At 40.5% G+C, this 16,926-nt stretch overlaps 3 protein-coding genes across 8 annotated transcripts in view; 1 reads left to right on the top strand and 2 right to left on the bottom strand.

Moving 5' to 3' along the window:
- The window catches only part of TRAPPC13 (trafficking protein particle complex subunit 13), a 48,779-nt gene extending 34,622 nt beyond the window's left edge, over nucleotides 1–14,157 (bottom strand). For all 4 annotated transcript variants that reach the window (XM_002714067.6, XM_008262283.5, XM_008262284.5 and 1 more), the window contains exons 1-2: nucleotides 14,096–14,157; nucleotides 371–439 (exon numbers count right to left, since the gene is read on the bottom strand). In XM_002714067.6, the coding sequence (XP_002714113.2) occupies nucleotides 371–439; nucleotides 14,096–14,141 (115 nt within the window). In that variant the 5' untranslated portion in view covers nucleotides 14,142–14,157. The remainder of the gene's footprint in view (nucleotides 1–370; nucleotides 440–14,095) is intronic.
- Nucleotides 9,481–14,157, bottom strand: SHLD3 (shieldin complex subunit 3). The gene is given in 3 exon segments (XM_051853721.3): nucleotides 9,481–9,640; nucleotides 9,643–10,442; nucleotides 14,096–14,157. Coding segments are annotated over 2 exon segments (720 nt in total). The 5' UTR covers nucleotides 10,328–10,442; nucleotides 14,096–14,157; the 3' UTR covers nucleotides 9,481–9,605.
- A 58-nt stretch (nucleotides 14,158–14,215) lies between these two features.
- Nucleotides 14,216–16,926, top strand: part of TRIM23 (tripartite motif containing 23) — a 33,633-nt gene continuing 30,922 nt past the window's right edge. The window contains exons 1-2 of one of the 3 annotated variants that reach the window (XM_089312813.1): nucleotides 14,216–14,441; nucleotides 14,623–14,921. In XM_089312813.1, coding sequence (XP_089168939.1) covers nucleotides 14,841–14,921 — 81 coding nt within the window. In that variant the 5' untranslated portion in view covers nucleotides 14,216–14,441; nucleotides 14,623–14,840. Of the gene's footprint in view, nucleotides 14,442–14,622; nucleotides 15,423–16,926 lie in introns of those variants that run through there. The other 2 variants (XM_051853709.3, XM_051853708.3) reach the window with 2 other exon arrangements.

Below are 16,926 nucleotides of genomic sequence, written 5' to 3'. Positions count from 1 at the left end.
CGAAAATGCAGGTCATGATATAAAAAGTACAAAGCATCAATACTTCTCAATAAAAGGAATACTAGTACATACACTGATGTACCAATTGAGGATAAAGGCAATTTTAATAGTTTCATGAATATGAACATATCCTTCCTTAAACTAAACTGTCATGTTGACAGATATTAATAGTACTGTGACATGTAGATTAAAAGGAAAGCCTATTACTCAGCTAGCCACCACTCACATGGTACAAAACCAGGCAATAAGGAATCCAACACAGGGCTAGTGTTGGCAGAAGACTGGTAAGGCTAGGCTTAATTCCAAGACAACAGAGGCAACTCAATGTCTCCTTAAGGTTATTATAGAGTAAAGCAGATATCATACATACCAGGTAAGTCTTTCTCTTCACATGTTACTGGAATATTGGTGAATAAAGTAGGCTTAGTCAATCGCATCACTGTGAATTAAGAAAGTAAACAAACATTTAATATTTCTTTGGGGTAATATTTTCAAACGTATGGTATTCAATCTTATACTAACACAAACTATAACCTAGATATTCCCTAAATATAACATTAAATATTTCCTAAGATTATCACATCAATGATTTACTAAAAATCACTCTATGTGACACAAAGAATTTTGAGAAAAATATTTTATTTCTAATCTATAAATTATAAAAATGTAAATATATTTTCATTATTGGAAAATAATTTTAAAGCTAATGGTTTATTATGAACACACAGCTTAAAAAAATCTTGCGCGACTTCACTGTATACAATGTCAACAAAATATTAGCTTATATTCACCTACCATTTTCAATATGAAACAATAATTTTATGGCAAAAAGATCTTTGTGCCCTCTGTCTCTCAATTATAATATAAGTCTCTCAATTATATATGTAAGTATCAGAAGTTCAATAAATGTTTCTTTAAATAATATCAATTCTGCATAAAATTATGAAAATATCTGTTAATGTATAAGTCTATATAATTCCTACCAAATCTAAGATTTCTTTTTGGGGCCAGCGCCATGGTTCACTTGGCTAATCCTCCGCCTGTGGCGCCGGCACCCCGGGTTCTAGTCTCAGTTGCTCCTCTTCTAGTCCAGCTCTCTGCTGTGGCCCGGGAGGGCAGTGGAGGATGGCCCAAGTGCTTGGGTCGCTGCACCCGCATGGGAGACCGGGAGGAAGCTCCCGGCTCCTGGCTTTGGATCGGTGCAGTGGCAGCCATAGTGGCCATTAGGGGAGTGAACCAACGGAAGGAAGACCTTTCTCTCTGTCTCTCTCTCACTGACTATAACTCTCTCTCTGTCTCTCTCTCTCACTGTCTAACTCTGCCTCTCAAAAAAAAAATTTCTTTTTGGGATAAGACAGAATGTTTCTAAAATTTATCTAGGAAAACAAATAAATGAAAATAACTTAAGGAAACTAGATGAGAAAAAAATTAAGAACAGGTCATACTATACTTAAAAATATATTTCGGTCCATATTAAATTAACTGGCTTATTAACATGAGACCATTCAGCTATATTAGATACTTAAAAAAATTATTAGGATGTAGGGGAAAAAAAATCAACCAAAAAGGAAAAGGATTATTCATTATTATGCAATAAGATAACTATTAAGCTACCTAGAAAAAAATAAAATTTAATTTACACATTCATCTCAGGTGTCAAGTAAATTGCATACGTCCAAATAGGTACACAGAAAAAAATCTAAGTCATTGACAGATAGAAAAAGTGAATATTTATTCAATGTAGTTTCAGCAATAGAATATTTTGATTTATAAAAATTTAAAATAACATCTGAAGACTGTCATTTGACCATATTTAAAAAAAAAAGACAACATAAAATTTAAACTAGAGGCAACCATTTAGCCTAGCATTTAAGATACTCATGTCCTACATCAAAACGCCTGGCTTGATAACCTACTCTGGCTCCTGACTCCAGCTTCCTGCTAATGCTGATCCTGGGAGGCAGCTGTGGTGGCTCAAGTAAGTTGGGTTCCTGCCACCCAAGTTGGAGACTCAGATTGAACTCCTGGCTGTTGGCTTCAGCCTGGCCCACTCCTGACTGTTGCAGGCGTTTGGGGAGTGAACCAGCAAATGGAAGCTGTCTTTGCCTTTCAAATAAATAAGAAATAAAAATAAAATCTTTAAAAATTTAGTGACTTTGTCATCTTAATCTCAGCTTAAATGTCATAATTAAAAAAAACAAAAAACAAAAAACTCAGGCTGTTATTCTTATATATAGTATCTTATATTTACCATAAACAATATTTATTTCCTTTTTTGTTTCTAGCACTTCTTTCCCAACTCCATGAGGTCTAGGCTCTTACATACCATGTTCAGTTCTGAAACTGCCATATTTGATATTGGTTCTGGCACAGTGAGGGCAAATACTCTCATTTAGCAAAGTTCTACAGAATCTAAATGAAAGGATTCACATTTCACTGAAGTCTCCAGGTAATGGGCTTTATCTTGAAAGTGTAAGTTTCATGAACTGAAGCTATTAAACAACCTGGTATATTGAGTAGTTGGCTTTTGAAACAGTCAACAAATACTTACTTTAAATTTCTTAAGTCACTTTGTATAGCTAGCATTTACTGAGTATTTATTAGTGCCAGGCATTCTGTGAAACACAAGTAATAATCCATTTAATTCTCCTGAATGCACTACAAGGTTGGTATTAATATTCCCATTATACAGATACGGCAATGATAATATCTAGAAAGGGTAGTTTGCAAACAAAGTATTATATAGCAGGTAAGTCGCAAAACCTAGATTTGAACTCAGATGCGTTTGCTCTGTTCTAAAATAATGCTTTATAATTATTAACTATAAGTGTAAGAGCACAAACCTGGAATGTCACACTTCATCTGAAACATCCTAGGGGAATGAGAAGTAGGAATGTATCTGTACAGTATTTTTTAAAATTTATTTTCTATTTACTTGAAAGGCAGAGTTACAGAGAGAAGATGAGAGAGAGAGAGAGAGAGAGAGAGAGAGAGAGAGAGAGAGAAATCTTCCATCTGCTTGTTCATTCCCCAAATGGTCACAACCGCCAGGGGTGGGCCAGGTGGAAGAGAGGAGCCTGGAGCAAATTCTTCCAGATCTCCTACAAGGGTGCAGAAGCCTAAGGACTTGCGCCATCTTCCACTGCTTTCCCAGGTACATTAGCAGGGAGCTGGATTGGAAGTGGAGCAGCTTCAACCTGAAATGGCACCCATATGGGATGCTGGTGCTGCAGGTGGAGGCTTAGCCTACTATGCCACAACACTGGCCCCCAAACAGAGTATTAACTAGTACAGAAGGAAACAGAGATCTTCCATCAGCTCGTTTACTACCCAAACGGCCACAATGACCAGGGCTGTACCAGGCTGAAGCCAAGAGGCAGGAACTTCATCCTGGTCTCATACACGGGTGGCAAGGGCCCAAACATTTGGGCCATCTGCTGCCTTCCAGGTGCATTAGCAGGGAAATGGATTGGAAGCAGAGCAGCTAGGAGCTGAACCTATGGGATTCTGGTGCCACAAGCAGCAGCTCAACACACAGCACAGTGCTGGTCCCTCTCACTTTTAACTAGGAAAAGATAACCATTAAACAGAATATGAAGATCATAAAATGGTGCCTTCAAAGTGATACACAGGATGCAACGTAAATATCCAGGATTCTAAGCTCACTTTGAATACCATTTGGTGTTCTCTATTTCTTTCCCACTAATTATTTTTATTTCATAAGAAACGAAATCTTACACAAGGAAGTTAACACACTCTCAAAGGGATCCTAGAATTCATTCAGGGCTGAATTCATTCAGGGCTGGCGTTGTGGCCCAGTGGGTAAAGCTGCCACCTGCAGCGCTGGCATCCCATATGAGTGCCTATTTGAGTCCCAGCTGCTCCACTTCTCATTTAATTCCCTGCTAATATGCCCAGGAAAGCAACAGAAGATGGACTAACTACTTGGGCCCCTGTACCCACATGGGAGACCTGGAGGAAGCTCCTAGTTCCTGGCTTTAGTTGGCCCAGCCCTGATGTGGTTATTCAGGGATAAACCAGTGAATGGAAGATTCTCTCTCTCCCTCTCTGTGTGTAACTCTGACTTTCAGGGGCCGGTGCCCTTTCATCAGGTTAAGCTGCCACCTGCAGTGCCAGCATCCCATATGGGAGCCGGTTTGAGTCCCGGCTGCTCCACTTCCAATCCAGCTCTCTGCTATGCAGCTGCATGGGAGACCAGATGAAGCTCCTGGCTCCTGGCTTTGGATTGGCCCAGCTCTAACTGTTGCGGCCACTTGGGGAGTGAACCAGTGGACGGAGGTTCTCTCTGTCTCTCCGCCTCTGCCTCTCTGTACCTCTGCTTTTCAAATTAATAAATCGGAAAAAAAAAAAACCTCTTTCAAGTAAATTTTTAAAGTGAACTCAATGTGTAACTTATTTGCTTACTGTGAGATCCGTAAGTCCTGTAGTTCTTCCTGATTCTTGTGATTTAATAGACAGTGGATAAGGAACAATTCCCCATTTAAAATAAAAATATGGGGCAGGCATCCACTGTTGTAGGGCCTGAGTTTGAGTCTTGGCACTTTGCTTCTGATTTCGATTTCCTGCTAATGTGTACCTTGTGGGGGTAGGGGAGCAGCAGGTGATGGCTCAAGCATTGGGTCCTACCACCCCTGTGGGAGACCTGGATTGTGTTCTCAGCTCCTGGTTTAGGTGTTGTGGGCATTTGGGGAAGGAACTAGCAGATAAGACATTCTCTCTCTCTCTAGCTCACTCTCCCTGCATTTCAAATCAAATTAAAAATAAAAAATTATAAAAAAATATGCTAAATTGGTATTAAAAGCACCAATTTTCTTTGACTTTTCAAAAACAAAAGGAAAGAAATCAACAGAAGGCTAAGCAGTTGGTATCATGTTGGGGATTTAAAGAAAATTACTATAAACCACAATTCATCATATTGCAGATTTTTAAACCACAAACACAAACAAGTTAGTGACATTATCACTCTAGAGTACAATTATTTCTTGAACTTTTAAACCCATTAAGGTTTCACTGTACATGTCTAAAAGACAATCCAAAATATGCTGCTATTAACACATATTTAAAATTCAGTATTTCCTATTTACAATGAATGAATGGATCTCAAGAATTAAAAATATTAGCTGGAAAAGAGAAAATACTGTCCATTAAAAACAAAGTTAAAGGATGACAGAAGAGGGGCTATCTCTGTGGCGAAGCTGGTTAACACCCTGGCCTGAAGCACCGGCATCCCGGTTTGAGACTGGCTGTTCCACTTCCGATCCAGCTCTCTGCTATGGCCTGGGAAAGCAGTAGAAGATGGCCCATGTCCTTGGGCCGCTGCACCTGAGTGGGAGACATAGAGGAAGCTCCTGGATCCTGGCTCCTGGCTTTGGATTGGTGCAGCTCTGGCCGTTGCGGCCATCTGGGGAGTGAACCTTCTCATGGAAGACCTCTCTTTCTCTGTCTCTCCTCTCTCTGTGTAACTCTGACTTTCAAATAAATAAATCTTAAAAACAAATGATAGAAGAACTAGAAGGAGACACTGGTTATCAAATATTAATTTTGTACCCACTGTTAATTTTTAAGGCAGATTTTTGGTCAAAAAGTTATTCACTTTGGCCTAGTAAATTAAGAGGAAAATATGATTTGTAAGTCAAGTATCAAATATTCTCTGCATACACTGAGTAGGACCATGTCTAGAGACTATCAAGTTAAACCGCTAAGCATACACATTTCACTTGTGAAACTGATATGCAAAATTAAAAAAAAAAACCTTTTGTAAGTCATCAGAAAATTCAGAGAAAGATCAATGAGAGGTCACAAAGTAGCAAATGGGACCAAATTGAAATTCCATTTACATTTTTGCTGGCCAGAATATTAAAAATTAGGTAGACTCTTCTTCATGTGCAGAGTACCTGTTTGAATGCCTGTTTGAGGGCATTCAAGTTTGTGAACCTTGGATTAATTTTTAGCATTTTGTGCAGATAGAGTCTGAGTATTTATTATTTGAAAATTTACCAAATGATGGCCTTCAAGTTACTTGACAAGTTCACAACTTAAGTTAGATTTGTCTAGGATAAGGACAAAAAGAAAAAAATTCATAATTTGGATGCCATCTACATCTTATCTTTTTCCTTTAAATTTGACTTAACGTTTATTTAAAGAGCAGCTTATCAGTCAGGGAAAAATAAAATTATGGTACTGCTGCTACTTTCTTAGTAAATGCTAACAGTATTTTACCAATGCCCCTACAGATACACCTCGGTACACACTCGCCTCCCCAGTTTATCTTCATTTCTATGACTTAACGATGGAACCCAGAAACACTGCTGCAAGAATAACAAGCGCTACGGTTCTACAGACCCTAAGAAAATCTTTAAAGAAATAATAATGGGGGCCGGCGCCACAGCTCACTAGGCTAATCCTCTGCCCTGCGGCGCCGGCACACCCGGTTCTAGTCCCGGTCGGGGCGCTGGATTCTGTCCCGGTTGCCCCTCTTCCAGGCCAGCTCTCTGCTGTGGCCCAGGAAGGCAGTGGAGGATGGCCCAAGTGCTTGGGCCCTGCACCCCACGGGAGACCAGGATAAGCACCTGGCTCCTGCCATTGGATCAGCGCGGTGCACTGGCAGCAGCGTGCTGGCCGCGGCGGCCATTGGAGGGTGAACCAATGGCAAAGGAAGACCTTTCTCTCTGTTTCTCTCTCTCTCACTGTCCACTCTACCTATCAAAAAAAAAAAAAAAAAAAAAAAGAAATAAAGAAATAATAATGGGTTCTAAATTCTTAGGCCCTGACTACTAAGTATTGTTCAGGTAGATGAGAAATAAATTGTTTCTTTTTTTAAAATTCTAGCATTATTTGAAGTAAAACTCAATCTTCAGTTTCCCACTTTTGGATTTCATTGGTTCTCACAGGAGAAAGTAATTTATATAAATTAGAATATTTTAAATCTGTCACAAAGATGCTCCTTTTAATGTGTGATTGTGGAATTAGAAAACTGCTCATAAGAAATCTATGAACCCTGACTATACCTTGTACATTTTTTTAGTTCTGTGTACAATCATGTCAAAGCAGTAAGATTAGCATAAAAAGACAATGGTATGACTTTTAACTTTTTAAAAAATGTATTTATTTATTTGAAAGGCACAGTCAGAGAGAGGAAGAAATAGATTTTCCATCTGCTGGTTCACTCTCCAAATGGCTGTTAAGAGCCATGGCTAGGCCAGGCAGACGCCAGGAGCTAGGAGCTCCACCTGGGTCTCCCATGTAGGTGCAGAGGCCCCAGCACATGGACCATCTTCCACTGCTTTCCCACGTGCACTAGCAAGGAGATGGACTGGAAGTGGAGCACGCATTAGGGATGCCTGCCGTTGTAGGCAGCAGCGTAAGCCACCACACCACACCACTGGCTGGAACTCTTATTTTTTTTTTTTTTAAAGATTTATTTATTTATTTGAAAGGCAGAGAGAGAGAGAGAGGGAAAGATTGCGATTGATCTTCATATGCTGGTTCAATCCCTCAAATGGCCACAACAACCAGAGCTGTGCCAGGCCAGTGCCAGGAGCCCGGAACTTCCTCCAGGTCACCTACATGGCTGCAGGGGTCCAAGTACTTGGGCATTCTCTGCTGCTTTCCTAGGCACATTAGCAGGGAGCTGGATCAGAAGTGGAGCAGCTGGAGTCCAATGCGGGATGCTGGTATCCTGTGTGGTGGCTTAAACTGCAATGCCACAACATCAGCTCCCAACTTTTAACTCTTGATTAGCTAAACAAACTTGAAAAATAAAACCAAATGTACTGTTTTAAGACTGTCTTAGGGGCTGGCGTCGCAGCTCACTAGGCTAATCCTCCGCCTTGCGGCGCCAGCACACCGGGTTCTAGTCCCAGTGGGGGCACCGGATTCTGTCCCAGTTGCCCCTCTTCCAGGCCAGCTCTCTGTTGTGGCCAGGGAGTGCCGTGGAGGATGGCCCAGGTGCTTGGGCCCTGCACCCCATGGGAGACCAGGAAAAGCACCTGGCTCCTGGCTCCTGCCACCGGATCAGCGCGGTGCGCCGGCCGCAGCGCGCCGGCCGCGGCGGCCATTGGAGGGTGAACCAACGGCATAGGAAGACCTTTCTCTCTGTCTCTCTCTCTCACTGTCCACTCTGCCTGTCAAAAAAAAAAAAAAAAGACTAATAATACCAAGCATCCTTTATTTTTAAGCTCACTGGCAACACTGAATAACTTCTTCAAGTCTTTTTAAGAGTAATAATTTAATTAAATAAAAGAAGAAATTACTGAAGTTGTCTTGAAAACTCCTCCTCTTCCCCTGTATATTTTTAGTTAATGACTTTTGGAAACTTTCATGCACATGATTATTTTCTAGACAGGAATCTCATCTGAACGAGTAAAAAGCTGCTAAATGGAATTTAAAAGTAAATCAGTTTGGCCAGAGAGAAACCTATCAGGAAAATATGATTTCTTTAGTTAAAAATTAGTGCATTCTAGGCATTGTCAGTCAGCTGAGGCCATGAAGAATCCCACCAACAGGCACATTTATTATGCTTTATTGAGTTCCTACCATGGCAGGCAAGTACGTCTCCGTCTTCCCAGTGTGTACTGTATTATTCATTTTACTCAGGGAGCTGGTTTGAGTTAATTGTAGGAATCACACATAAACTCTGTGAGGATAGGGGCCATGTATGTGTCCTTCTCTACTATATCATAGCACCAAGTACACATTTACATTGGTTGAATAAAGACATGCTTACATGCTTTTATAAAACCTTTATTCTATAAATCATTTTGGCTATTTTCATGTGATGTATAAAACCAATTTGTAAGATTTTGCTTATGACAAACTTATAATGACTACAATAATCATTCACATTAATAATAAATATTAACAGTCACATGGATTGAATTACCTGTATTAGAGTAATTAAAGAATTTGATCTCCTATCTATATTTGATATTTCCTTCCAAACAGGTTAGAACTTTGAAGATACATTATGGTCTTAGGCAAATTGTACCATCCATCACATATCTGGGAATCTTAAGAATCTGGGCTGGTCTCCCACTTTGAACTACATTCATGCCACTTGAATAGCATTGCTAACAGAATAGCTTTTAGCATTATTTTAAAAAATCACTATACTTCAGGTAAATAAAGAAAAAATACAGTAAAATTAGATTTTAAGGATTCATCAAAATCTGAATTACTCATTTCAATTAATAGGAATACCTTGTTCAAACACTGTGAAGGTAACAGAACCAAAGGAACACAGCATTTTACTTTCAAATTCAGTATGAGAAGTAATCCATCACAATTCATTTAAAAGAAGGCTGCTAGAAAGTTTTCAACTTAAATTTAACAAGCCTAGGAATTTATCTGGTACTTATTCATTTCTGGAACACAAATCATAACACATATTACCATAAAATTAGTTTTCCACAATATTAATAAATAGGCTATATCAGAGAAGCATCAAACAAAAAATAGTAATTAGAAGTTTAAAAATCAGAAAAAATTTATTCAGTTAAATAGTTCACTCCATACTCAGTTCACTCAGAACATTCCTCTTTTGGTTAAGCAGCGCAATTCACTACATACTAAAAATAACACCATATTTATGTACAAATAAATGAATTTTTCCAGTAAGAGCTAATCTCCTTTTAAGAAGATTTCCCACATATTCACAGTACATAATATCACAGAACACCCATATTTGGCCTAAATGTCTCTGAATTGTAGCATTACAAGATGGAAGTTCATTGTGCCTGATAATTTGATTGAGTTTTGCCCAGATGTCTTCCAGAGTTTGATGGTCACAAATGGTATGTTCTATTGTCCATCTTGCTCTATAAAGTGAATGTACATTTAATGCCTTTAAACTATCTTGCAATTTTTTAGACAAAGGCAAAATCTTTCCAGTGCAATTACTGCTGGGAAGGGAAACACTCCAAGATCTCCTCTTGCGCCGTTCTCCTGATGGTTTATCCGGATTTCCAGAATCAGTCTGCCCATCCAGGGTGTATGACTGCTTTAAGTGCTGCTTTTTCAAACTAGGTTGAAATTCCAATAGATCTACCGTGCAATCGTAACTCTGTGATTTAACGGCTTGTTCTGAACTGGTTAAGGATTGTTTCACATCTTCAATGGCCTCTCCAGAAATCACAGGTGGTGATCTTTTAGGTTTGACTGGAAATTTGGACCCATCATATGGGAACCAAGGAATAAATCTTGATAGTGGACGAGTAGGAAAGTCTTGAATTGCTTTTTCTGCAATTTTTGGCAGCTGTGTGGGATCACTCTCATACGGTCGATAATGTAATATTATTTCTGTAGTCATTCTTCAGTAATCCAGTCACTCTTAAGGAAGAGAAAATGTCTTAGCTGAACTCCTCAGAACTAGAATGTAATTTATTATTACAAGACTTTCTTGCCCAATCAGAGGGAAACAGGACCTAAAGTAGAAGTATTGCAAAGAATAAGATATGGTAGGAATAGCCTGCATACAAACAGGCAGGGAGAAAAAGAAAAACACACAAAAAAATCAATCCCAACATGATATTTTATCAAAGTGCTACTTTGATAAATGTGAATCACAAATTTGAAAATCCTCTCACCAAAATAATGAATCTAAACTAGATGTCCTTCAAGATCACTTTCAGGCTAAAAATGCCAGGAGTCCAGATGTTTAAATCAACAGATATAAAGGATTTGAAAGTATCTATTAAGTAATAATAGTTCTAAGAATATAGCAAAAACAGAGTAAAGTAGTGATTCTTAAAATATCACATTCTGGGGCCGGTGCTATGGCATAGTGGATAAAGTAGCTACTCGAAGTGCCAGCATCCCATATGGACGCCGTTTCGAGATCTGGATGCTCCACTTCCAACCCACCTCTCTGCTATGGCCTGGAAAAGCAGTGGAGTATGTCCCCAGTGCTTGGGCCCCTGCCACCCACGTAGGAGACTGGTAGAAACTCCTGGATCTTGTTTTTGTATTGGCCCAGCTCAGCCACTGCAGCCATTTGGGGAGTGAAACAGTAGATGGAAGACCTCTTTCTCTGCCTCTCCCTCTCTGTAACTCTGCCTTTCAAATAAATAAATAACTCTTTAAAAAAAATAAATTATCACATTCATAATGACAATAACAGAAACGTAATATGTACAAATTTGAGACATCTGAATTGAGGACAATGAAATCACTGTAAATTTGAGACATCTGAATTGAGGACAATGAAATCACTGTAATTTTTAATCTATGTGGGTGAAAAGAAATCATTTTATATTTTAAAATTAAATGAATTCCACCAAAAATACATAGAATATTTAATGATTTTAGCTCATTCTCAGTTATCACCCCAAACAGGAATATAGCTTAATTTTTCATTTTAACCAAATTAGGAACTGGTTTTGTCAGATTCTTCTGTTACAACCAGAGCACTTAACACAGTATCAAGGCCCTAGAACCGCAGCTTCTGAATTCCAATCTGAAGCAGGAACAAGATGTTTAGATTCTTATTGTATTCTCTTAGAACACAACAGTCCTCAGGTTGCCCCAAATAAAGCAATCAATAATAAATTCCAGCATCTAGCACACAGGCTCAAGAATGGAGTCTTCCAGCTGACCAGATCCAAAGCACTAAGAGTCATATGCAGGCTCTACTACTTTAAGAAAACTAGAATCCCTTTGCCACAAAGCTCACTGCAGAACTACTTAATGAGGGTTTCGCCATTGCCAGCTAGAGTGGAGATTCCTGTCATGATGTCATAACAGAACCACTGTTTGATTCTAAAAAGTCAAAAGTAACCAATTTCATAATGTTCTTTTACATACTATTAATGTCCACTAACAGAGCTGTCCTAATTCATAGTGACTACAGTTCTTTACATCCATAATGTTAACATAGATCCATAATTTTAACGACAATATATTCTTTCAAGAATTAGTAATGATTTCTTTTTCTTTCATTCTTTCTTACACTTCCATACTCTAAAATATGGCACTAAGAATCTTTTCTTTGTTGTTATTTGAAGTTATTCAATATTGTACTCAGGGGAAAACTGAAGTTTTAAGAGCTCCTGTTAAACAAAATTTTTCTCATTTCAAGATTAACAAGGTGTTATCTTAACATTTCACATACTAAAGTACAAGAAAATAAACTTAAATGATCATTTAGATATATTTAGCATTCAACATCAATAAAATTAAAATTTGTGGAAATTCTTGATTCACTAGGATAACAGGGAAGAACAGTACCAAAGAGTTTTCATGAAGCTGCAAATATCAGGAAATGTTACAGCATTTGCCTTTTTAGGTCAGTTAAGCATTCTTTCCTATGTAAATTTTGTTTTGAGAAATAAAGAAACAAAACTAAAAATCTCTAATGGCAGTCTCCCTATCACCAGAATTTAACTGTATTTACAAGCTTTTGATTTGTAGAAAAACCACACCTCGCAGTGAACAGAACTTGCAAATTCCCATCGAAGTAATTGGTAAAGGAATAATCTTTGAAAATGCTGTTTCATTCTTTAGGAAACATGGCATCTTGGAAAGATGGAGGCAGGCCTCGTGTTGAAATACTGCCTTAAATTACTCACCAGACTGTTTAACTTCTGAGAGCAAAGTAATAACTATTCTACTACTTGATGTGATATTGAAAAATAAGAGACATAAATAGTTTTTTTTCTTCTTTTTTTCCAGTTTACCATGACTAACCTCATTTTAGTCTAGACCATTTGTTCACTGCAATTATACTTAACACAGTGACGTTTCTTATTTCTGCAGTCAGAGATAGCCTTGTTAACTCCAGGCATCAGAATGATTGTTACAAAGGGACTGGCAAGCTTCCAATCACGCTTGATGTCTACATCTTAACCTGGAGTGGGTGGGCGTAAGGATGATGCAGTAAGGAAGGCAAGTGAAATTCAACGGAATTCAAATATTTACTGAGCATTTCATCAGCTCAGTCCAAGAAGGCCTTGGTAACCAAAGAGTAGAAGCATCCAAGAGATACGCATTTGTGATAGCAGAAAACACAAGAAACAAAGCTCAAAGCATTTCAAATATGAGTTTCAGAAAACAGTCATTCAAGGAAATTATGCCTTGCTGTTTCTTTTTAAATAATACAATTATCAGACTCAGTAAACTTGCCGTGAAGTTTTGGGCAAGTCTCCAACATACCAGTACCCAACAGTGATCCCTTGGTATTCCCTAAGGAGCGCCTCCGGCTCACCCTGGGACACCACAATCCCAGGACGCTCAGGTCCCTTATGTAAAATGGTGTCGTATTTGCATACAACATAAGAACACATTCCCCTACACTTTAAATCACGTCTGGATAACTTACAATACGAGAGGGACAGAGGAAGAGCGCCTCCATCTGCTACTTTATTCCCCAAATGCCCCTAACAGGTAGGGCTGGACCAGAGCTGAGGCAGGACCCCGGACTTCACCGCGTCTCCCACGTGGGCGGCAGGTACTTTGCAGTACACTGTGGTTATACCGGTTCAGAAAATACTGATAGGAGGAAAAGCTTGCACACCTTCAGCTCAGACATAATTTGACTCAAATATTTGCGATCTGCGGTTAAGATTAGGAACCCAATGCGGTGACGGTCAGCCGTACATTTTAACAAATCTACGTTACGCGTGGCAGGGCTATGTATTGCTAAATCCTTCGCACAGTTGCTACGCAGTGCTAACACCCCAGATAAACCTGAAACCTGGTAACTTCCCAGTGCCCACTAAGAGACGAGAGACGGAAGGAAAAGCCATTTCGGATGTTTGCTTTAATGCATCCCGGTTCGCAGAGGTCTCCCCAGTAGGGGCGCGGCCTCGGCTCTGCATCCAAACATCTGGTGACTGCAGCAGCACAGGTCAGGGAGAACGACCAGGTGTCTGTTTCGTTCCAGAAAGCAGCTCTGAAAGCGAAACGCGAAGAGGCCAAGTCGCCTCCTCCTGCTCGCGCCGGACGCAGCGCGGGGCGGCGGGCACCGAGTGTTTTGAGGCCTGGCCCCTGTTACAGAGGTCGCGTCTGTGTGGCAACGGCCTTCGGGAAACTGCGAGAGAAGGGAATAAGACAGAACAACGGTACCTCGGCACACATTTACCTTTCAGCGCCAGCAGGTGCTCCTGTTTGGGGGGATTCACTTCCATTTTGACCGGCACGTCTGACTCCGGCCTACGGGGGCTGACGAGGTTCAACTTGGCCCGGAAGGGAAAAAAAGCGTACGTCGGGCAGAACAGGCGTCAAACGTCCTCCCAACAGCTTCTTTGTACCTTAAATTCTCCTTTCACTGCGTCCTTTACGGACCCAACGGCTTCTTTTCACCAAAGCCATCCTTTGGCTCTTGGAGATCTGCACAGAAAATACGGCGTTTTCCGTCTACGATCACACATTGCGACTGGAAGCAACCACTGTAACGATACGCGGCCTCTTAGAGATTAAAAAAAAGGGCGAGAGCGTGGCATGCCGGGATTTGTAGTGCAAGCAAAAGTCGCGTTGCATGAAGGGAGATGTAGTTTCCGCCTGGCTAGTTTGCCATTAGAGAGCCGAACTCATAACCGGGCCGGGAATTTCACCTTTAAACTTTAATTATGTGTTATCCATTTTTTTCCTTTGACTTTTTTCTTTCAGCAGTTGCAGGCTTCTTAGGAACAAAAACAACACGAGCAGGACTGTGCCTCCAACCCAGCCGAGGCTGACGGGAGGCGGAGCCGCTGACGGGAGGCGGGGCCGCGTCGTACTGGGCCTGTGCGCCAGCGGCGTGCGCGGAGGCCTCTGGGTAGGTGGCTCGACCCCGCCTCCCAGGTGAAGGCTCCGAGGGCTGCTCCTGCGCCGCTTCTCTGCCCGGGATGGCTGCTCTGGTGGTAAACAAGCCTGGAGCTGGGCCGGACAGTGGCCGGCAAGGCAGCCGGGGGACGGCCGTGGTGAAGGTGAGGGACTCTGCGGACTGCGCTCCCCGCTTCGGCCGTCCTCCGGCTCATCCGGGAGACTTGGGCGGCATCCCTGGGGCCCAGGCGCGGCCGCGGCGTCCCTGTGTGCCTGGCAGGCAGGTCTTGGCGTCCCTCCGTCCGCGACCTGGATGCCCGGGCCCGAAGTTGCCGGTTCTAATCCTGCAGATGCCAGCATGCACAGCGGGGACGTTTGTGAGAGGGAGCTGTGGGCCTGTGGGAGTGGCCCGGACCGCTCTTTCTGTAGCCCCTCTATCTTAGTTGAGCCTAGGAGGCGTTAACTCGCTTGGTTTTGTAGAATTGAGCCATTATAGCCTCCAGGTACCGTGTTAGGGGTTTTAGCTGGTTGGCATCTACTCATGAGGTGGATGCTAGCTCTCGTTTTGCAGGAAGGAAACCCAGGTTTCGGTTAACATGGTGTGCGACTTTAACGCCTGCGGCGTCCACTACGGCACAGCTTCTGTGATTAGACGTCTGTTACTGGTGAGCTGCGCCTTTCCCGCTTAGCCGTACAGCCTGTCGACATGGTTGAGAAGTCTCCAATGGCAGTACAGTTGAATCTTAACTCTGGGGTGCCTGAATGGCCCTATGCTGGAAGGTTGGGATGCTACCATGTATAATGCTGCAAAAATGCACTTACTGAAAAGTCAGTTGAAACACATGGCACTCATTTTCCCTGTGCTCTGAAAATATCGGAGGATTTGACAGAGAGAACTGATCTGAATGGTTCATGCCAACCTTCGGGATTGTCAATGTTATAAGCAATTGGTAATACTATAAGCAATTGGTAATACTATAAGCAATTGGTAATTCTCGTTCCTGACTGCACGTCAGGGTCACCGAGGCCTTTTGTGGAGGAATGGCGCACTTCTGCGGTTATTAGGTTGGCGTTTCTACACATATTTCAGTCCCAGAGTGACTTTGATGTACAACCAAGGCTGAGAATTGTTGAACTAGATAATATCTGAAGTTCTTTTGACCTTTTGCTTAGTAGGCACTTATGTTTTCTCACCTAATGTTGGTTTTATATAACAGCAAGTGACACATTTCTGCCCACAACTTAGTCATTATTATTGCTTGTTGATTCAGCTGACCTTTATGTAGTAATTAAGTTATTCTGAATATATAGAGCAGCATATCTGAGATACAGAGGAGCCCTCATTATTAGGCATGTTGTATGGGTGAGATTTTATTGATTGAATTGTGCTTTTGATAAATAGAGAATACCTGAAGATTATTTGTGAATTGACTTGAAGTCTAATTCCATAATTGGAGTATCGTTTACATTTCTGTTACCTTGTTTGCTTTATAATCTGAAAAAAAGTACCAAAATGTGATGCAGAATTTGTTACAGAATTTGATATATTAGAAGCATTTTTAGCATGTTCATTTTTATTTTAACATGTAAAATATTCTGAACTGTGCAATAAGATAGTCCTTTTTGATGAAAGAAGAAATTCATCAGAAAGTGAAAGTTGACATTTATAATGCTAATGCTTTGTAAAATGCTGTCTTGTTTAGTGACCAAGTTGATAATGGCAGGGTTTTTATTGTTAGGAAAAACAAAATCTGATATTGCAAAGTTATTTACATTTTAAAATTAATTGCAAAGTTTCTTTTGTTTCCTAAGCTTTCTTATAGTCCTTTTAAAGTATGATCTGGTTTGTTCAAATTCGATTTACATGTAATAAGTTGAAATTTTCTTGTGAAGTATGAAATTTACCACCCCCCATCTAGGATTTAATTTCTTACACTGTTCTCTTCAATAACTGTTCTTAGATGCTGAGGAAAGACTATCTACTAAGTTGATACCTGAATAATTTTTGGACCTGTGGTTGGCTTACTAAATGGAATTATGCTAATGGTTTTTGAAAAAAAAAAAAAACCTATAGTAACAACATGAGCAAGTTACCTTGTTTAGTGATGGGTCAGAAGTATAAGTGTGAATGAACTAAGAAAGTTTTTTTTTTTTTTTAAAGATTTACTT

The sequence above is a fragment of the Oryctolagus cuniculus genome, chromosome 14, assembly GCF_051225735.1.
Source record: "Oryctolagus cuniculus isolate XC-2025 breed Fujian yellow rabbit chromosome 14, ASM5122573v1, whole genome shotgun sequence".
Classification (NCBI taxonomy): Eukaryota; Metazoa; Chordata; class Mammalia; order Lagomorpha; family Leporidae; genus Oryctolagus; species Oryctolagus cuniculus.
The sequence above is the reverse complement of the archived record's forward strand: the minus strand, read 5'-3'. Positions and strand labels throughout refer to the sequence as shown.